General features: G+C 49.0%; 2 protein-coding genes across 2 annotated transcripts; both read right to left on the minus strand.

Annotated features, from left to right (window-relative positions):
• Positions 1 to 2,294: 2,294 nt before the first annotated feature.
• MIOX (myo-inositol oxygenase) lies at positions 2,295 to 4,400 on the minus strand. Its single transcript, XM_049771700.1, has 10 exons — positions 4,386 to 4,400; positions 3,885 to 3,965; positions 3,688 to 3,768; positions 3,431 to 3,593; positions 3,250 to 3,317; positions 3,043 to 3,152; positions 2,892 to 2,959; positions 2,769 to 2,818; positions 2,554 to 2,666; positions 2,295 to 2,403 (listed from the first exon to the last, which is right to left on the minus strand). Exons 1-10 carry the CDS (start codon positions 4,398 to 4,400, stop codon positions 2,295 to 2,297), a joined length of 858 nt encoding a protein of 285 aa, XP_049627657.1.
• Positions 4,401 to 9,847: 5,447 nt separating this feature from the next.
• Positions 9,848 to 19,295, minus strand: ADM2 (adrenomedullin 2). The gene is made up of 2 exons (XM_049771724.1): positions 19,195 to 19,295; positions 9,848 to 10,358 (listed from the first exon to the last, which is right to left on the minus strand). Exons 1-2 carry the CDS (start codon positions 19,293 to 19,295, stop codon positions 10,031 to 10,033), a joined length of 429 nt encoding a protein of 142 aa, XP_049627681.1. The 3' UTR covers positions 9,848 to 10,030.
• Between the last annotated feature and the right edge of the window lie 1,577 nt (positions 19,296 to 20,872).

The raw sequence follows: 20,872 nt of genomic DNA on the forward strand, positions 1-20,872 counted from the left end.
ACTTGAACCCCCTGCCTGACATCTGTTCCACATCAGAACCTGCTTCTGCATTGGCCTGGGATTCCTGTCTTGCTTCTGGGGGTCATCTACCAACAAGAGCACCCTGGGGCTCACTGCTTTCTCTTCGGGACCCTTAGAGCCCACAGGTGGCCAGTGGCCTTTCAGTGGGTCACTAATTTCAGGAAATGCCAACTACCATGTTCTGTTCCTCCCCACATAGCACACGAGCCTACGAGCCCTGGTTTCACCTCATTCCATGACACCACCCTGTTGGCTGCAAAGTATATTTGGTGGTGGGTTTGGAACTGCCTGAGGGGAGGGGAAGGACAGAGCATGTTTCTCCTGCACCTGTTCACCATACTGTATGCACTGACCAGATTCATGCAGCCCCCCAAACCAAAATAATGCTAATAATGAGTCAATAAAGGGTCAGAGGCTGCTCAAAAGACTGAGCAAGGCTTTGCCCCAGGAACACGGGGTTCCATCCCTGGTACCACTGTCCAAAAACAAAGGTATGTGAAGTGAGGACAGTGTGCTGACCTCTGTTCTGGACCTTTCTTTTTTTTTGGTGTGGGGGGTGTCAAACCCGGCAACGCTCAGGTGTTGCTCCTGGCTCTACGCTCAGAAATCACTCCTGGCAGGCTCGGAGGACCCTATGGGATGCTGGGATTCAAACCACTGGCCTGCATGCAAAGCAAACACCCTACCTCCATACTATCTCTTCGGCCCCTGTTCTGGACCTTTCTGCCAGAAATGGGGACACTGAGGAATGGAAGTGCCTCAGCTCACTCCCCAGAACACTTCCTCACTGCAGAAGAAGGGCAAGAAGAAGGGGGTGGCGGATCAAGGGTGATCTGTGCCCCATGCTATGATCTCTCCGGAGGTGCTTCTCTCTGGGTGCATGAGTCCTCCATAGTGTGTGAGCAAGCACTCTGGACACCCCCAACAGAATTGGGGAGCCCCAGCAACCACATCCAGGCACGAGCAGTCCCTGCAATCCCCATAGTCAGGAAAGTGATTGGTTGGGTGTTGAAGGACAAGTCTGCAAAGAGCTCTGGCCACACATGTGCACACCGTGCCATCACCAGCGATACCTGTGGTTCCGCCTGTGATACCACCCAAGACAATGCCTGCGACACCTGTGTGGTACCACCTGTGGCCACCTGTGACAACACCAGTGATACCACCTGTGAAAAAAAACCATGACAATACCTGTGACACCTGTTTGATGCCACTTTATGAGAGACCACCTATGATGCCACCTTATGAGATCACGTGTGTGATACTACCTGTGAGAATACCTATGTGATACCACCGAGTAACACCACCTGTGACCACCCAACACCATCCGTGATAGCACCTTGACACATCTGTGACACTGCCTTTGACGCTTGTGACGTCACCTGTGATGCCACCGCACGTGACATCATCACCCATAACTCCGCATCACATAAGAGCCTCATATGACAACACTACCTCTTGTTTTTTGGATTTGGTTTGGTTTGGTATGGTTTTGGTTTTGGTTTTGGTTTTTGGGTCACATCCGGCATCGCTCGGGGGTTCCTCCTGGCTCTGCTCAGAAATCACCCCTGGCAGGCACAGGGGACCATATGGGATGCCGGAACTCGAACCACCGTCCTTCTGCATGGAAGGCAAACGCCTTAACCCCGTGTCATCTCTTGGGCCCCGACAACACTATCTCGAACACCACTTGTGATGCCACCACCAGTGAATTCACCCCCTCTGACGTCACATACTTCTCCCAGGAGGTGGCACCTGAACCTCACTGAACACATGGTCTGGTTGTTTCTCAACAGGAAACACAAGGAAATGGCTCACAGTGCCCTGCAGTGGGGATGACACGCGTGAACATATGCCACAGGAAAAGGAAGGGCCGGGCTTGATGCCCAGGGCTGAGCTCAGGCTTTGCATGTAGGAGCGCCAGTTTGTTTCCTGGCACCACGTGGTCTCAGCACTGCTGGGTGTGGACCCCCCCCAAAAAAAAAAAAAAACAGGAAAGAAGAACAGGAGGAGAGGAGGGACCGCACCCAGCAGGGATCTGCTGTGTCTCTTCCCATGTGCTACCTCACAGGCCTGAGAACAACCGGATTCTGATGCTCAGAGGTGCCCGGTGGTTGTCCCCACCCCCTGCACCTGCCCCAGCCAGGGTCACACTCAGAAGATGCTGCAGAATTTATTATCACTGGGCAGAGCCACCCTGGGAAAGGGTAGGGAATTGATGCTGGGCGGTGCACACGAGGGGGCCTGGGATAAGTGGGGGGCTGTCGGGCCGGTCACCAGCACAGGACGCCGGGGCAGTACTTGTCAATGAGCCCCTGGTAGTAGGGCCGCAGCTTGTCCACTTCCGGCAGGTCTGGGGACTTAGTGTAGAGGTCAAACTTGCTGCAGAGGCCAAGATGCAAGGTGAGAAGCCACGCCTCAAAACTAAGGAGGCCACGCCCTCCCAGCGGTCCCCCCAAGTCAGAGGCCCCGCCATCCAGTCTCCAGTCTCCGGAGGCCCCGCTCCCCCAGCCCAGCCTGGGGGTCACGCACTTGAACTCCTGCACCCAGGGCAGCATAGCCATGTCCTGCTCGTTGCAGAGCTGCCGATAGTCGCCGCCAGTGTGCCAGGGGTAGAAGGAGTGGAAGCGGATCATGTAGAAGGCCTGTGGGCACGCGGGGTCAGGCTGGATGACCAGGGGCCCCGTCTGGTCTGTCTGCAGCTGGGCTGGGCTGGGCTCCAGCTGCCCGGTCCCTCCCGGACCTACCTCAGGTGGGAGCGAGAACTTGTTGAACTTCATCATCCGGTACATGTATTCTGTGGGGAGGACACGGTCACCACCAGGAGCCCCGAGGGAGTCCCCGCCGAACCCCTCCCGAGCTGGCCTCACCGTCGTGGCCCCATGACATGAGGACGTTCTCCAGCCCACAGTGCGGTTGGTAAATGCCCAGCTCCGTGCTGTGAGGAAAGACGGGGGTGAGAGGGCAGGGGGCATGGGGATCTGGGGAGGGGGTCTCGGCAGCAGGGGAAGGGCACCTCACCTGTATCGAGGGTCCTGAAGGTCCGGGTTGTCCTGGAAGGTGGAGTCGCAGAAGACCACCGAGGCCTGGGGCCGGCAGCCGACCGGGAAAGTGTCTCCAACCACGGCCCACTGGGATAGGACAGGACGGGGGCTGCGTGACCTGACCTGACCTGACTCTGAGGCAGATCCCACCCCAAGCAGGCAGACAGACAGACCCTGTTCTCACCTGGGGCTCCCCTGCCAGCGCCAAAACCTTTCCCAGGTCATGAAGGAGGCCCACGAGATGGAACCAATCTGGGAGGAAGAGAGCCCTGCTCAGGGTGGGGCCGATGGGGAACAGCCCCTCCCTCCTTCCCTCCCTCCCTCCCCGGTGGCCCCCTCCTCCGCCAGCAAGGCCCTGACTGCACCTTTGTCTGGGTGGGCCTTGCGAATGCCCTCTGCCGTCTGGAAGGCGTGGAAGGAGTTTGGAAAGTCCACATCGGGGTCTGACTCGTCCACTAGCTCATCCAGCATGTCCACAGCATCCAGCACAGTCATCCGTTTGTAGGAGAAGCCCCCAAACTGGATGTGCTGGCCAGGAAGGGAGGTATCAGGCTGATGGGGTCCAGGGCAGCCAGCCCATCCCTGAGACCCCCGGTGGCAGAGTAGGCAGCACGCACGATACCTTCTTGCGGACGAAGTCCACTGTCTGGTGTGTGTGCATGAGCTTGTAGGTGGCAAAGACACGGTCCAGGAGAGGCCCGGACTGCAGGTCAGAGGGTCAGTGGGGCAGCAGTCAGCCCGGCCCTTCACCCAGGCCCAGCCTTCCCGAACCCAGTCAGCCCTCCCTCCTCCACAGGGTCAGGGACAGTTGGGCCTCACCGTGTAGTTCCGGAAACTGCCCTTGTCTTTGATCGAGTCCTGGTCCACATCAGGTTGGTAGACCAGGGAAGAGTCGGGGCCCTGGTTGGGGACAGAAGCTTTTGCCATATGCCCACCATGACGCAACAAGAACTTCCAGGACAGGCTGCAAGCAGGGGTCAGGCTATGCTGAAGGCTACTGGAAGTTCACGGCTCACTGGTCAGTAGCACCTGGCGTCAGGGGTCTTATCTGGGAGCTGATGACCACTGCATGCCTGATCCCCGAAAGCAAAGCTAGGACGCAGCAAGCAGGGACACATCTCCTAGCCCCTCATCTCCTCCTGCACCCCGTCATCTCCTATCACCCCGTATCCTCCCAGCATTGGGCTCAGGAGCTGGGGCTGCCTTTGCCTAGCTGACCACAACAGAGGAGAGAGTCCTCTGGCCCAAGGAAGGGCTGGTAGCAGTCAGCTGTCCATATTCGTGGTCAGTGGAGGCTCCTCTGGGTGGTCGGGGACTCACCGCATCCACCTTCATCTTCACGGGACAGAGCTGGAGTGTGGAGGTGGCTGGCCGGCTCGGACCCTATATAGGGCTGCCCCTTACATAAGTGCTGGAGCCTCCCAGCCCCTTGGCCTTGGTTCCCGCTAATGAGTGACCATTCCTCCTCCTCCTCCCTCTGCGAGTTAATGTGTCAGTGTCACTCAGCCCCATGTGGCCTAGTCCCTGCCCTGTCCCAGCCTCCCCTCTGGCCTCAGGGGCTTTAACCGCCCCCAGGACACAGAAGGTGGCCCAGGGCTCCTGCAGACCCTGGAATCCTGCAGAGTGAGCGCCTACAAAATAAGATGTTGGTTTGTAGGGTGTGGGGGTCACATGGTGGGGCCAGGGGTCACTCCTAGCAGTGCTCAGTGGACCATATAGTACCAGGGATCAAGCACAGGCCTCCTGCATGCAAAGCACGTGCTCTGAACTCAGGCCCAAGGAAACAGCGTCTGTTAGTGACAATCTGCAATGGTGGTGGCTGAGTCCACCTGATCCAGCGAAGCCTGCTGGGGTCCACAGACAAGGGACAGTGGTGGTGGGGATGGAAAAGCGTGGAGGGTGATTCAGGCCAGGAGCACCTTGGTCATCGTGCCGGCTGACCTGTGTGCCAGATCTGTGTCATCCGATATCAGGGGTGGGGGTGTTCAGGAGATGAAATTCCCAGGATTCTTCCCTTCTGGGTGTGGCAGGGTGGGAAGGCTGAGAAGCTGATGGGTTTGGCCAAGGTCTCTCTCCTCACACCACTCAGATCATGTGTGGCATGGCTAGGCCTGCTTGTGCTTCCTACCCAGTAGGCAGTGGCCAGGAGATACTTAGCATGTTAGATTGGGCAGAGATTGGCTAAGTAGGTGCTGGAGCATGGCATGGAGGGCGTTTCTCTTACCTGTGGTGGAATCAGATTTCATCACCCACCCCAGCACCCCATCTGGTCCCAGAGCTCAGCTAGGAGTGACCTGAGTACCGAGCCAGGAGTAAGTCCTGAGCACTGGCAGATGTGGTCTCAAAACAAATCAAACAATAAAATAAAACAGGGTTGGGGCCTGAGTGATAGTAGGGCATTTGCCTTGCACGCAGCTGACCCAGGACGGACGTGAGTGTGATCCCCAGCAGCCCATATGGTCTCCCAAGCCAGAAGCAATTTTTTTTTCTTTTTTCTTTTTTTGTTTTTTTGGGCCATACCTGGCTGCTCTCAGGGGTTACTCCTGGCTATCTGCTCAGGAATAGCTCCTGGCAGGCACGGGGGACCATATGGGATGCCGGGATTTGAATCACCTTAGGTCCTGGCTGCTTGCAAGGCAAATGCCGCTGTGCTATCTCTCTGGCCCCGCCAGGAGCAATTTCTGAGTGCAAAGCCAGGAGTAACCCCTAAGCACGGCTGGGTGTGCCCCCCCCCAAAAAATAAATACAGTAAAATAGGACTGGAGCTATAGGATGTTTACCTTGCACACTGCCGACCTGGGTTTGATTCTCGGCATTCTATATGGTCCCCCAGTCCTGCCACAAGTGATTTCTGAGTGCAGAGCCAGGAGTAAGTCCTTAGTGCCACCGGATATGGCCCAAAACGCAAAAAATAAAATAATTAATTAAATTAAGTTAAAATAGAATAAAATAACAAGTGGACCAGAGAGAGGGAAAGAGAGCAGAGGTGTGAGGCCCTGGCCTTTCGTGTGGCCACCCTGACACTGCCTAGGGCCCCCTGAGTGATGCTTCTGAACACAGAGGCAGGTAGAAGAGCTGAGCACTGTTAAGTTTGAGGCCCTTTAAAAAAAAATCAATAAATCAGGGCAAGAGTGATAGCACAGAGGGGAGGGCATTTGTCTTGCACATGGCTGACCCAGGTTCAATCGCCGGCATTCCATATGGTGCCCAGAGCCCTGCCAGGAGTGATTTTGAGCTCAGAGCCAGGAATAACCTCTGAGCACCTCAGGATGTGGCCCCAAACCACCCCCAAAACTTTTGCTCCAGGCTAACAAATGCCCTTCATGATCCTAAGCCCAGTAGTGGTTGGCTACCGCTCAGCCCTGTCTTCTGTGGAGCTTCCCACTGGCTCTCCCAGAAGCTCTTCTTCCCTCCTCTCGGGACGCTGCATTGTCCCTCAGGCAGGACCAGGGCTTCGTCTCATTGTATTATTCGCATTTGTTTTTATTTATGGCTTTGGGGCCACACCCAGTGATTCTCAGGGTCTACTCCTGGCCCTGTGCTCAGAGGCCATCTCTGGCGGTATTTGGGGCACCATATTCAATGCTGAGTATTTCTAAAATCTTTAGATTGGGCCTGAGAGATAGTAGACCGAGCACTTGCTTTCCATGTGGCTGACCCACGTTCAAGTCCCCACTCTCCAAGTGATCCACCAAACCTACCAAGAATGATTCCTTCGGGCCGGGAAGGTGGCGCTAGAGGTAAGGTGTCTGCCTTACAAGCGCTAGCCAAGGAACGGACCGCGGTTCGATCCCCCGGCATCCCATATGGTCCCCCCAAGCCAGGGGCGATTTCTGAGCACATAGCCAGGAGTAACCCCTGAGCATCAAACGGGTGTGGCCCAAAAACCAAAAAAAAAAAAAAAAAAAAAAAGAATGATTCCTTCCTGAGTGCAGAACTAGAAATAAATCCTGAGCATCACCGGATGTGGCTCCAAACCCAAAATAAACACATAATATTTTTTTAAAGTGTGCTATTGTTTTGGGATCACTTCTGGTGATACTCAGGCTTATGCTTGGCCCTGCACTTAGGAATCACTCCTAGAAGGCACAGGGGGCATATGAGGTGCTGGGACCGAACCCCTGTGTTCCGAATGTAAATAAAGTGTCCTGAGCCGAGCAATAAAAACACAGAGGGGGGCGGGCCGGACAGATAGCACAGCGGTGTTTGCCTTGCAAGCAGCTGATCCAGGACCTAAGGTGGTTGGTTCGAATCCCGGTGTCCCATATGGTCCCCCGTGCCTGCCAGGAGCTATTTCTGAGCAGACAGCCAGGAGGAACCCCTGAGCAACGCCGGGTGTGGCCCAAAAAACCAAAAAACAAAACAAAACAAAACAAAACAAAAAAAAACACACACACACACACACACAGAGGGGAGGACATTTGCTTTGCATGTGAGCGACCTCGGTTTGATCTTTAGCATCCCATATGATCCTCAGCCTGGTAGAAATAATTTCTGCGTGCCGCCTGATGTGGCCCCAAAACAAAACAAAACCAAAAAAGTATCCTGCCCTCTGCACTCTGGTTCCCAACTTGCTCCCTCACTAGCTTTCAGTTTTGTTGTTCAGCTGTGCTGGGGATCACACAGGAAGGCCAGGCTATTTCTCACGGAGGAGCAGCCTTGGTTCCCTATGCTGTATGCACTGGTCCCCCAGGCAGGTTGGCCAGCATGCTGGGTGGGGGTGGCTGCCCTCCCTCCCAACACTGTCTGGTGATGTGATGTGATGTGATATGATGATCGGTGAGTGAGCAGAGAAGGTGCTGGGGGTGGGGACCATTTCTGAGAGGGGTCTTTGGGAGGTATTAATAGGTTTGCCTGAGGGGCAGGAAAAGGTGGGATTTTTGGAGGAGAGATGGGGAGGGAAGAAGGGAGAGCTGACAGGATGGAGGAAGCAGCAGGAGAGGAGATGGCTGAAAGACAAGGTTTAAAATGCAGGGCTGAATAAGGATCCAGCGTAAAAGGTTATGATAGGCCGCACATATTGGCCAGGGCCTTGAATAAAGCTGATGTCTCCTGAAACCTGACTGATGTGAGTCTTCCTCGCTGCCACCCTGAACCCTCAGAACCGCCGGCTGGAGGGAGTTGCAGACACATGGCCTGGGCCGGCAGAGAAAGGCCTCGCCCTCCATCACCATCCATCCCTCCATCATCCACCTCCACCCAGCCCCATCCAGGGCTGTTATTCAACCGATGGGTGTTTGGGGAACAGCATGACCGTGCTGTGCCAACATGCAGCTCTCACCCTGGCTGGGAACTTTGCCCCCACCCGCAAGGTCTCAGGTCTCAGCCAGCCGAACTCCTGAGTTGACCCCAGCTGCCCGTCCGTGTGCCTGCCTCTCCCACCCCACACCTGCTGACAGAGTCCACAGCCCTCCCGGGGCCACATGAACACAGGTTCATTCAAATGTTCTGACTGAGCATACCCTCACAGCACTGGTCCACTCTGTTTGTTTTTGTTTTGGGGCCACACCTGGCAGTGCTCAGGGGTTACTCCTGGCTTTGTGCTCAGAAATCACTCCTGGCTCGAGGGAGCATATGGGACGCCGGGAATCGAACTCAGGTCCGGGCTTGTTCTGGGTCAGCCACGTGCCAGGCAAATGCCCAAATGCTGTGCTATCGCTCCGGCCCCCACAAGTTCATTCTGGCCCCTGGCACTCAGCTTCCTCCCCAGGAACCTGCCTGCCACCTTCTTGCAGCCTCCTCCAGGAGCCTCCTCTGACTGCCTCCACCTCCTGTGTCTCCAGCAGGACAAGAGCTGGTGGAAGGTGCCTCGAGAGGACAAGTGACCAGAAGGAGGAGAGTGGGAGGCACCCAAGGGTTCCCTGAGATGCAGTTTCTGCCCGCACCGGGAGGGTGCCCTCGTCCCCTGCTGGCGGCACCGGGCGACACAGCACACAGACCACAGATTTTGCTGCGAACACGTGTTTACTGAGGGAGAGAGCCGTGGGCTCACCTGTGTGCTGTCCACCCTCCCTCGCGCCCCACACCAGCTGGGCTTCCGTGCCCCTCAGCCGACAGCCTTTCAGTCTTCTGGGTTCCCATGCTGGCCCTGTCGAGTCTGGGCAGAGCAGGGTCGGAGTCTGAGCTCCTCAGGACCCCATTCTGTGCCGGCTGCCCTGGGGTGCTCAGACACACTCTACCTATCCCAGAACATACACAGGGTGGGCAGACAGGGTTCTCAGGTGTACTGAGCTGGGAGTTTCTGTCTCTCAGGGCTCCGCACAGCTGGTTCCAGGGCACAGGAGACTGGTAGGTCCTGACTGCCCAGAGTGGTCCTGAGTGCAGAGCCCTGTGCAGAGTGCTTCTTCCAAAGCCCTTTTCTTTTCCTTTTTGGGGGGTTTTGGTTTTGGGGTCATGCCTGGTGGTGCTCAGGGTTACTCCTGGCTCTGCACTCAGGAATCATTCCTGGCGGGCTCGGGGTGAGGAAGGGTCCTATGGAATGCTGGGGATTGAAAAGTGTTGGCCGTGTGCAAGGCAAAAGACCACCCTGTTGTTGGTGCCTCAGGAGCTCCTCAGAGCTCTTCTCTCTTTTTTTTTTTTTCCTTCTTTTGGGGTTTTTGGGTCACATTCAGCAGCACTCAGGAGTTATTCCTGGCTCTGTGCTTAGAAGTTGCTCCTGGCAGGCTCGGGGTACCATATGGGATGCCGCAGATTGAGGCCGAGTCCTGGGTTGGCTACGTGCAAGGCAAATGCCCTACCGCCGTGTGATTGCTCTGCCTCTTAGGACTTGCCCATATCCAAGGAGGTCAGTAGGGAGTGTGGGTTCTGCACGTGTCCACTGGTGAGCGTGGGTCAAGTGTCCACAGCTGTCTCGGGGGGCAGGAGGTGTTAGGCCTGGGCTGCCCTCTGTGGGAGTTTCTGCTGTCTGCAGTGTTGGGTCTGGGGAGCAGCGGCAGCATATGGGGGGGGGGGGATATGGCTGCGTGTCAGCCATAGCTGTAGGGGCTGCTGGGGTCCACGGGGGCTACGTCTCGAGGCCCGGGCGGCCCCAACAGTTGCCACAGGCGGTGACTCAGGTTCTGCACTTGGCAGGTGCCCAGCACACAGCCCACCCGCAGGAGCTGGGCTCGGGTGCGGTAGGGGCCCGAGGAGCCACGGTGGCGGCGGCGGTGGGGGCCGCTCCAGGCACGGTGACCACTGCGGGGGGCCAGGCTGGCACTCCGCTGCGGATGGACCTTCCAACGTTTCCAGACTGCAGGGCGAGGTGCAGGCCGCTGGGGGTGAGGATCACCGAGAGGAGTCTGGGCCCGGGGTCTGCAGGGGGAGATGGAGAAAGCAAAATGTGAGGTGTACCCTTGTTGAATAATTGTTGTAATATTGTTTTTGCCTGTCATCCCACCTGGATTTTCCAGGTGGGGGTGATTAAGGAATGAAATAAAAAGCTTGTTGGGGAGGCATAGGGAGCTCTTTTGCCAGAACTGACGGCTGGTTCAGTTTGCTTTTTGGAGCTGGCTGCAACTGACAAAAGACTTTCCTTGCTAAACCTTTGGTCCCCTGATCTTTTGCATTCGTTGATTATTTACTCCGGACATTATTATCAAAGTCTCCCCAAAAGGGGGGACGGAAGGATGGGATTCAATTTATCTTTTTGGGAATCATTCTTTGACTTGGAGACCATCAACAAGGGGTTTGACCTCCCCCCACATTTGGCGCCCGGAACAGGTGAATCTGGACCCTCTGGAACTGTAAGTGACATGTTTTATTGGAAATCACCTCTGGAGATCCTTGGCTGGTTATTATGGATACTCACGCTCACTATGCCATCTGTTATTAAATACATCGGTTTGGCATTACTCAAGTGCATTACTCTGCTTGGATATAAACCATTTGGTTTGATACTAGTAAATATCATTGTCGTTGGATGGTTGCTGCTTACAATTCAATCAAATATTTCTACTCCAATATTTGCATTGCTTGAGTGGTCTCCATTAGTCATAGTTTGTGGAATTTCTGTGTTGGCTAATATGACTACCATATGCATAGTCATTGGCTGGTGGTTAGGAAATAGACAATGTGGAAATTGTAAAGTGATGACCAGTATGGACAATAAAAAAATTTTTCCTACGAAAATTCAGACTAAGATACAGGCTGATAAATCTAACACTGGCAGCAAAAGTATAGGTATTTTTGCCGGTAAAAAATCAACTCGGACACGTAATTTAGATACTCATAATCCAAATCAAGATCTTGACACTGATGATCAGCCTCCAGTGCTAAGTCCACAAGAGAGTCCTGATTCTGTTCACAGTATGGACTCACATGTTAATGCCAACTCAGACAATGAACCACATTCTAGTATTCCACACCTCAGACATCAGAGTCCTGTGCAAGGTACTTCTGCTAATCCAGCCTCAACTCCATTTCAAACAGTATATGTTTCAAATTATGAACCTCTTGAAATGGAGGATGTAGAACGGTTTAAGAAAGCATGTAAAGAATATGGGGCTACCTCTCCATATTGTCAGGAGGTGCTAAGCATGTGGTGTCGAAAATCAATTTGGACTCTGCATGACTTTAAAAAACTTGCTGAAATATGCCTGCCATCTAAACAGCGAACTGAATGGGAAATGTTATATGCAGAGGGTGTGAAATCCAAACTATATAGTCCAGATGGAACCAAAAAACGAGTGGCAGGGGTTAATCTCTCATATGAATTATTAATGGGAGAAAATCAATATTCAGATATACAGACACAAGCAGCTTTACCAAAGGAAATCTCAAAAATAATTAAAGACATTGCATTATCTGCATGGGAAAGAATTGATACTAACAGTACTGGTGAGGGAACCTTTTTAAGAATCATCCAAGGTCCCCAAGAGCCTTATGTAGAATTTGTGGCTAAACTCAAAGATGCTTTAAAAATACAAGTTAAAAATGATGAGGTGAGGAAATTTCTAGAAAAATGTTTGGCTTATCATAATGCTAATTCAGCTTGCAAATTGGTATTGGCTCCGTTGCAGGAAAAAGCTGATTTAAATGAATTTTTATATGCCTGTAGGAATGTTTATGATATACCCCATTCATTAGCAAATTCAGATCAGGTGCAAACCTTTGCAATTACTAAAGGAAATATACCTCTTTACCAAAGGGGACAAAAACTTGCCCGAAAACCAGGTCTCTGCCCAAAATGTAATAAGGGTTACCACTGGGCAAAAGACTGTAGATCTGGAAATCCCCATAGTAATAACATAGGAAGAACTTTTAATACAAACCCTAGGAGACAATTTGCCTGTTACCATTGTGGAAAACAAGGACATATTAAAAGGAATTGCCATCTTTTGTTAAATTCAGTTCCTCCAGGATCTACAATTAAAAAACAGGGAAACTCCTACAGGGCCCATCCCCAGGCCCTTACAAATCAGGGGCAAAGTCATCAAACCATAATTCTCCCCAGCCCAGCCCAAGAAGATTAATTTCAATCAGTGAATTAACACATGCCACTGTGGGCAGTGCTGGGCTTGATATAACTTGCCCAGTGGACATTACAATTTATCCAGGAGAATGCCCTTACATGCTACACACAGGCATAGTGGGACCACCACCCCCAGATACAATGGGTTTGATTCTGGGCAGAAGTTCCCTTAATGTAAAAGGTATATCAGTAATCACAGGTGTTATTGATTCAGACTCAAAGGGAGAAATTATTGTAGTTATCAATGTGCCTGTTACTTGGACTTTCAAAAAAGGGGAGACAATTGCCCAAATAGTAATAATACCTTATGTTAAATTTGGGACTTCAGATAAGATAAGAACTGGAGGTTTTGGAAGCACAGATCCAGGGGCTGCCAAAAACCCATTAGTGGCTTTGATTACTAAATGTAAAGATGAAAATCCAATGATTAAACTTAATATAGAAGGGCAAGTCTTTAATGGCATGATAGACACAGGTGCTCAGGTCACTGTAATTTCTGATAAAGAATGGCCAAAAAATTGGTCTCTGCAAGAAATTCCATATTCGTTAAAAGGAATAGGAGGCCTGAGTTCTTGCTTGTTAAGCACAAGAACCATGGTATTTTATGGCCCAGAAAATCAAAAGGCTATAATCAGACCTCATGTGGGCCCATTCTCACCATCCCTGTGGGGCCGTGATTTGCATAAACAATGGAAGGCAGAATTCCATATTCCATTAGCTCAAGGTGAGCCTGAACCTTCTTCTGAATTAAAAACCCAAAATTTTTGGTAGGGGCCACTGCTAGTAAAACCCCAGCACCAATAAAAATAAAATGGAAATCTGATGAACCAATTTGGATAGGCCAGTGGCCCCTTAAAACTGATAAATTAAAGGTGCTGACAGAATTAGTGGAAGAACAGCTAAAATTAGGACATATTGAGCCTTCGTTTTCTCAATGGAATTCACCTGTATTTACCATAAAAAAGAAATCTGGTAAATGGAGATTGTTAATGGATCTGAGAGCTGTGAATTTATCTATGGTACCTATGGGAAAATTACAGACAGGTTTACCATCACCTGTAGTAATCCCTAAGGAATGGCCACTAATTATAATTGACCTAAAAGACTGCTTCTATCATATTCCTATTCACCCAGATGATAAACACCGTTTTGCATTCTCAGTTCCTTCTATTAATAATACTCACCCTTGCAGGCGTTTTCAGTGGACTGTTCTCCCTTAGGGCATGCTAAATTCACCAACTATGTGTCAATATTTTGTGGACAAAATTTTGAGCCCTGCTCGTGAAAGATTTCCCCAAGCTATAATTTATCATTACACCGATGATATTTTAATTACAATGAATAATGAAACAGATTTACAGAAATTATATGCTTATGTGATCAATTGTTTGCAAATGGCAGGACTGAAAATAGCTTTAGAAAAAATACAGACCATGCCACCATATCAATACTTGGGCTTTATTTTGGACAGAACATCAATACGTCCTCAAAAAATTTCCATAAAAAAAGAAAACCTTAAAACGCTTAATGACTTTCAGAAACTTTTGGGTGATGTAAATTGGCTCCGCCCAGCATTAGGAATCTCAAATGCAGAGCTGTTTAATTTGTTTAAAACTTTGGAAGGTAATCCTGCATTAGATAGTCCCAGAAATTTAACACAAGCTGCTAAAAATGAATTGGACATTTTTTTGAACAGACTGCAAAAATCATTTCTCTTAAGATTTATCCCTGGAGAGAAGGTATTTTTATTAATTTTCCCTACAAAAGAAACACCTACTGCGGCTTTAATGCAACAGGCTGGTCCTTTGGAATGGGTGTATTTACATAACAAACAGCCTCAGTCTGTGATATCTTACCTGCAACTAATCTCAGAATTGATTATCAAAGCAAGACTCAGATCAATATCTTTGTTAGGTTTTGATCCAGATATAATAGTATTGCCAATACCAAAAAAGGAAATTGAGTCAATATTGCCTCTTAATGAATCTCTACAAAGGGCTCTCTCAGATTTTACAGGAGAGATTTCTTCTCATTATCCAAAAGGAAAGACCTGGGACTTTTTGAAAAAGACTCAGTTTGTTATCTCTTCAATTGTGAGGGATTCTCCTATTCCCAATGCAAAAGTTTTTTATGTAGATGGATCAAGTGGGGGACGAGGCGGAATAACCGGAGAAAATATGAACATAACAATAGAAACCAAATATAAGTCTGCACAGAAAGTTGAATTAGCAACGTTAATTTATCTATTAGAAAATGTATCTGAAGCCATGAATGTCGTTTCTGATTCTTTATATGTTGTAAATTTATGCCCGGTGATAGCCACTGCCTCCCTCAATTCTCATAGTCCTATTATACAGAATTTATTAAAAAAGTTACAACACATTATTCAAAAAAGAACTGAACCTATTTTCATCACACATATTAGAGCTCATTCAGGCCTTCCAGGGCCAATGGCTCAAGGAAATAAAACTGCTGATTTGTTGGCAATGCCTATATTTAAATCACCTGTAGAGGAACATTCAGCCTTACACACAAATGCTCGTCGTTTACATGTAAATTATCAAATTCCATGGAGGCAAGCGAGAGAAATTATAAAAAGATGTAACATATGTGCCCCGCTAGCACAAAAGACTCATATAGCAGGAGCAAATCCAAGAGGCTTGCAGTCTAACGAATTGTGGCAAATGGATGTAACTCAAACAGACTTATTTCCCAAAAAACCATACCTTCATGTGGTAGTGGATACATATTCTCGATTTATTTGGGCAATTCCTATGTCTTCTCAAAAATCTAAGGCAGTTTGCAGTTTTCTTTTACAATGTTTTTCTGTTATGGGTATTCCGTATTCTATTAAGACTGATAATGGACCTTCTTATATAAGTAAAACTTTTGAATTTTTTTGTAATGAATGGCAGATAAAACATCTTAAAGGAATTCCCCACAATTGTCAAGGACAGGCAATTGTGGAAAGAGCCCATAGAACTCTGAAAACTCAATTGCAAAAGAATAGAAAAAGAGGTTTGATGCCAATGGAGCTGTTATCTTTGACTCTCATTACACTAAATTATTTAAATTTACCTCAGGGAGAGAGCTATACAGCAGGGGAAAAGCATTTTAAAGAAGATAATCAGAGACAAGAAACAACAAATATTCCAATTTGGATAAAAGAGGATAAAAAATGGATTGCTGGTTATCTCCTCTTGAGAGGGAGGGGTTATGCTTATGTTTCTACAAATGACAACCCTCCTAAGAAATTTTGGGTCCCCTTGCGTCTCGTTAGAAATCGGACTGGCACTGATGATCAAGGTCAGGTTGCTGGGACTATAGACTCCTCCCCACATCAAGTACAGAGTGCTCAAGATATTGACAGTTGTGGTGCTGCTGAGGTGACTGGGAAAGTAAGTGAAGGATCAACTTTCATACCTCATATTCTCAGTGAATCTGACAAAAGTGAAAAATCCTTACAGTCTGGACTACAAACAGAAAAACGGAAACCTGTTTTCACTGGATTACAAAATTTGGGTAACTCATGTTACATGAATTCAATATTGCAATGCTTGTATAATATTACAGACTTGACTCAGTATTTTTATCAAGATTATTATAAAAAAGATATTAACAGAGAAAATCCAAAGGGACATAAAGGTAAATTAGCAGATGAATTTGGTCATCTTATCAAAATCATGGGAAATGGATGCCATAAGTATTTCAATCCTGAAAGTTTCAAAGCAACAGTAAGTTTACTCAATGACCAATTTGCTGGACACAACCAACAGGATCCTCACGAATTATTAATGTTTCTTATAGAAGGACTACATCAAGATTTGCTTAAAAATTCAATAACAGATAAAACTGTACACTTTATAGACAATGATAAATATGAACAATTTAGAGTTTGCAAATCTATTATCTATGATACCTTTCAAGGACAGTTTAAATCTATACTACAGTGTCTTACATGTTACCAAAAGTCTGAGGTTTATGAAACATTTGTTCAGTTGTCCCTGGCTGTCAAATCTGCAGATAAATGTACTTTACAGGAATGCCTTGTTGAATTTTTTAAAGAAGAAGATTTGAGAGATAACAATAGAATTCACTGTAATAATTGCAATACTAAAAGAGATTTTTCAAAGAAAACCTATTTATGGAAAATACCTCCCGTATTGATAATTCATTTGAAACGTTTTGCTTTTGATGGAAAACAGATTAAAAAATTATACACTTATGTGGATTTTCCTTTGGAAGACCTCAATTTAGCAGAATTCACTCAAGAAGATAATAACAAGATTGAAAAATATAATTTATCATCAGTATCAAATCATTTTGGTCAAGTTCATTATGGACATTGTACTTCATATTGTAAAATTGCCACAGAACAGTATTGGATCAATTTTGATGATAAGAAGATCAAGAAAATCCCTATTGCATCGGTAAAATCTACAGCAGCATATATTTTGTTTTATATTTCTCAGAGATCTACTATGAATACTTAATGATCATTTCCTTTATTTGTTGATTATCATTGATGTTTTACTGGTCATTTTTTAGGTATGATTGCTTAATAGGAATGAATACGATGAATCCCCATTGTGGTTGTTTGTATGATGTATTTATGCCTTAATTTCAGTATTGTTTTAGGTCACTATTAATTAGAAGATTTTGCAATATATTGATGTTACTTAAGACCTATATGAAAGAAAGATTCTTAATCATTTTAATGTTGCTTTATGATTGTGTATTGATATATGTTCATTTGGCAACTTTTGACTTTTCATTGTAACATCAGTGTTTTATTGCTCTCAACATAGATTTTGAGAGGAAGGTATAATTATAGTTTTGATATAATCATAATTTTGAGTAGACTCTGTTCACAGTGCTCATTATTGATGACTGATTATAATATATTTATTGTTTCATATTTGCATTATAGAATGTTATGGTTATGGTGTATATGAAATTCTTGATCATCTAGATTCACTTGACTTTGATTTAAAATTTTTTTTGTTACTATAATTTTTTGTTATTTTGAAATATTCATTTAAACAGTTTTTTCATTATTATATTTTCAAAGTGTTTTTTCTTTTTTTCTTTTTTTGATTTAATTCAAATTTTTCTTTGGCTTTATTTTGATTCCTGTCTAATAGATATTTTTGGTGATTATAAATGAGTGTTATTCCCATAATTTTGTATAGTATGTATTTGCATATTTATCAGTTTTCTAATTTTTGTTTATAGTTTTCTTTTCCTGACACTTTATGCCTTAATTTATTATTTCTCATAATTCCCCTTTTCTTCCTAGTTCTTAACGTTTTATTTGTAGGAATCTCATCACAATTGCAAGCCTCCTGATATCGAACTGAGGAATACATCATTAACTGTTCCAGTGCTGTGTTCTATATCAAGTTACAACTCGTCTTTCCTGATTCATCAAATGTCTTTGATTGGACTTTTAGGAGTTCTATACTCCTTATTTTTTGAGAGTAACTTTGAACCTAGTAAAAAAAATTTAACTTATATATTTGTATTTTTTTATGACTAAAATCTTTTAAAGTATATTTAATTTATGATTAGTGTAACTAAATGTTTTTAATTAATTGAAATTAATGTTTTTAATTTTATAGTATTTAATATTTCATTAAAGTTTTGTATTTGTAATTATGTAGTGTTGTATTGTATTGTATATTATTATTGTATTGTATTGTATACTATTATTGTTTGCTTACAAAAAAGGGGGAATTGTTGAATAATTGTTGTAATATTGTTTTTGCCTGTCATCCCACCTGGATTTTCCAGGTGGGGGTGATTAAGGAATGAAATAAAAAGCTTGTTGGGGAGGCATAGGGAGCTCTTTTGCCAGAACTGACGGCTGGTTCAGTTTGCTTTTTGGAGCTGGCTGCAACTGACAAAAGACTTTCCTTGCTAAACCTTTGGTCCCCTGATCTTTTGCATTCGTTGATTATTTACTCCGGACATTATTATCAAAGTCTCCCCAAAAGGGGGGACGGAAGGATGGGATTCAATTTATCTTTTTGGGAATCATTCTTTGACTTGGAGACCATCAACAAGGGGTTTGACCTCCCCCCACATACCCTCTCAAGGAGCCTTGAGCCTACCTGCTCTGCACACAGTCTGGGCTCGGCAGAACTGCCCCCCCACAGCCTGGAGCCCTGCCAGGGGAAGCCCAGGACCCCGACTTTTTATTTATTTGCAGCACTTCTACTGAGGAGCCTGGATCCACGCCTGGATCCACTGCTGACGATACACTTCGTCGTGCATGTGTCCTGCCACCGCCTCATCTCCAGAGTCCTCTGTTCATCTGTTTTGAGGCGACTGCTGGCTCAGTGCCGGGGCGGTACTTCTGCGGGTGCCCTGCATTGCCAGACCGTGCCCCCACCTCAAAGCTCCCCTCGCTGCACCGACCCAGCACCCTGCTGGAACTGTTGGGCCGGCTACTGGCCATCTGTGCGGCCACGTCTCCCTCTCCCTCACCTCCCTGAACACGGGCACCCAGACCCCAATGACCCCCAGCTCTTTCCTGGGTTCTGAGAGGGGGCAGCAGGGCGGTGAAGAGGTGGGACCCCCAAAGATTGGCTGCAAGCAGGGGGCTAGCCTTGACTTGGGGAGAAAGTTTGGGGGCTCCGGGGTCAGCGCTGGGGGGGCCCGGACGAGCTTTCTCACCTGCCTTTGGCGGGTGCACGGGTCCGAGCCCGGGCCAGAGCTCCCGGGAGCTGCAGGCAGAGGAGGCTGATGCAAGCGAGCGCGACCGGGAGCCGGGCCATGGCGGGCGGAACCGAGAGTGAGCGCGGAGGTCGTCCCGGCCTTGATGCTCCAGGAGCCGTGCGCGACCCTGCGCTGGGCGTCAGCGGGCGGCACCGGGGCGGGAGTCTGTCCCGTCCTCCCCGGAGCAGGTCGGGGTTCGGGGGTCCGGGAGCGCAGCGGGGCGACGAGCAGGCAGCGACTTCGGTGCTGGGACGCAGATGGCACCTGCCCTGATAAGTAGCCGCGAGGGGGCGTGGCTGAGGTGTGGGCGTAGCCCGGCGCTCCTACTGGTTGGGGCTGGGCGGGGCAAGGGGCGGAGCCTCCCCGCGGCTCGAGCCGGGAGTGGCGGATCCGGGTCTAGTGGGCGGAGTCCCACCCGTATGGGCGTGGCCAGGGAGGGTCCTCGTTAGGGGCGGGGCAAGGGGCGGGACCTCTGCGAGACCCGAGTCGGGCTGGGTCTTGTGGGCGGGGTCAGGGCGTAGCCGATCGGGCTCGGGATCGGAAGGGGCGTGGCTAGGGGCGGGGCCTCCTGCGATTCGAGCGGGGTCTAGGGGGCGGATCCAGATCGTGTGGGCGTGGCCAAGGCGGATCCCCTGGACAATTCGAGCAAAAGGGGCGGGGCCTCTGTGAGGTCCGAGCCTAGATTGGGTGTTGGGGACGGGGGACCAAGGCGTGGCCCCATGATGGGCGGGCCATGGGCGGAGCCTCTCAGCAGCGCTTGAGCGGGGCGGAGTCTTCCTGGGGCGTGGCTAGAGAGGCACCGCCCGAGCCCCCAGTCCGGGAGGGGTGGATTGTCCCTACTAGGACCCCTCAACTCCTCTGGGCACCCCGGAACCTTTTGGGCCTTCGTCCTAGCGGAGAGGATGCTGCGGGTACAGCGGGCTAGGCTGGGTAGGTGGGGCGTCTGACTTAGAACTCACCCCCAATGTCTGGCAGAGGGACTTGGCCACTCAGCTTCCTGCGGGGATTTCCAGCACCATCTCCCTGTTGGCAAGATCCCCTGGCAGCTGTGTCCCTAAAATCTCAAGTCCTGGGTGGGGGCTGGAATGATAGTACATTGGGGAGGTCCTGTTCTTGCAACCTGCTAAGTGGGTTTGATTCCCAACATCCCTTATGGTCCCCAGCTCTGCCAGGAGTAATCCCAGAGTGCAGAAACCCTAGTAAGTCCTGAGCCTGAGCATCGTCGGGTGTGGGCCCCCCAAAAAGAAAAATTCAACTTTCCGATTAGAGAAGGGCCCGGTGGAAATGGAGACAGACCCCTTCACAGCACAGATCTGGCTGGTGGCATACCTTTCCCCTCCTGGGCTGTGTGCAGTGTGTGTGGGGGGCAGGTGACACGTGGTGCACGGACTTGTGGGTCAGTCTTACCAGGAGCCCAGGTCTTTCCACCTGTGCTCATAGCTGTGCCCTGAGGGACTTCCTGAGAAGTGGAAATTCTGGCCGAGGTGGACTTGGTCTCTGCAGTGCCTGGAGATCCCTGCGGGACACCCCTTAAACAGTCACAGTCGGCTGATGACATCAGCAGTGTCATGCTGTCCTGTGTGTCTGAGAGACAGATGCCACCAGTCACCAGCCTTGACCAGCGCTGACTGGCTGC

This window comes from Suncus etruscus, chromosome 4 (assembly GCF_024139225.1).
Source record: "Suncus etruscus isolate mSunEtr1 chromosome 4, mSunEtr1.pri.cur, whole genome shotgun sequence".
Lineage (NCBI taxonomy): Eukaryota > Metazoa > Chordata > Mammalia > Eulipotyphla > Soricidae > Suncus > Suncus etruscus.

What these genes read in the sequence shown, in the direction of transcription:
- ADM2 (XM_049771724.1), bottom strand. Translation starts at nt 19,295, where the DNA reads ATGGCCCGGCTCCCGGTCGCGCTCGCTTGCATCAGCCTCCTCTGCCTG. An exon ending in CGTGCACCCGCCAAAGGCAG is followed by an intron (nt 10,359 to 19,194) that starts GTGAGAAAGCTC and finishes CTCCCCCTGCAG; the next exon opens with ACCCCGGGCCCAGACTCCTC.
- MIOX (XM_049771700.1), bottom strand. An exon ending in CGCTGGCAGGGGAGCCCCAG is followed by an intron (nt 3,153 to 3,249) that starts GTGAGAACAGGG and finishes GTCCTATCCCAG; the next exon opens with TGGGCCGTGGTTGGAGACAC. An exon ending in CCCTGGGTGCAGGAGTTCAA is followed by an intron (nt 2,404 to 2,553) that starts GTGCGTGACCCC and finishes TGGCCTCTGCAG; the next exon opens with CAAGTTTGACCTCTACACTA.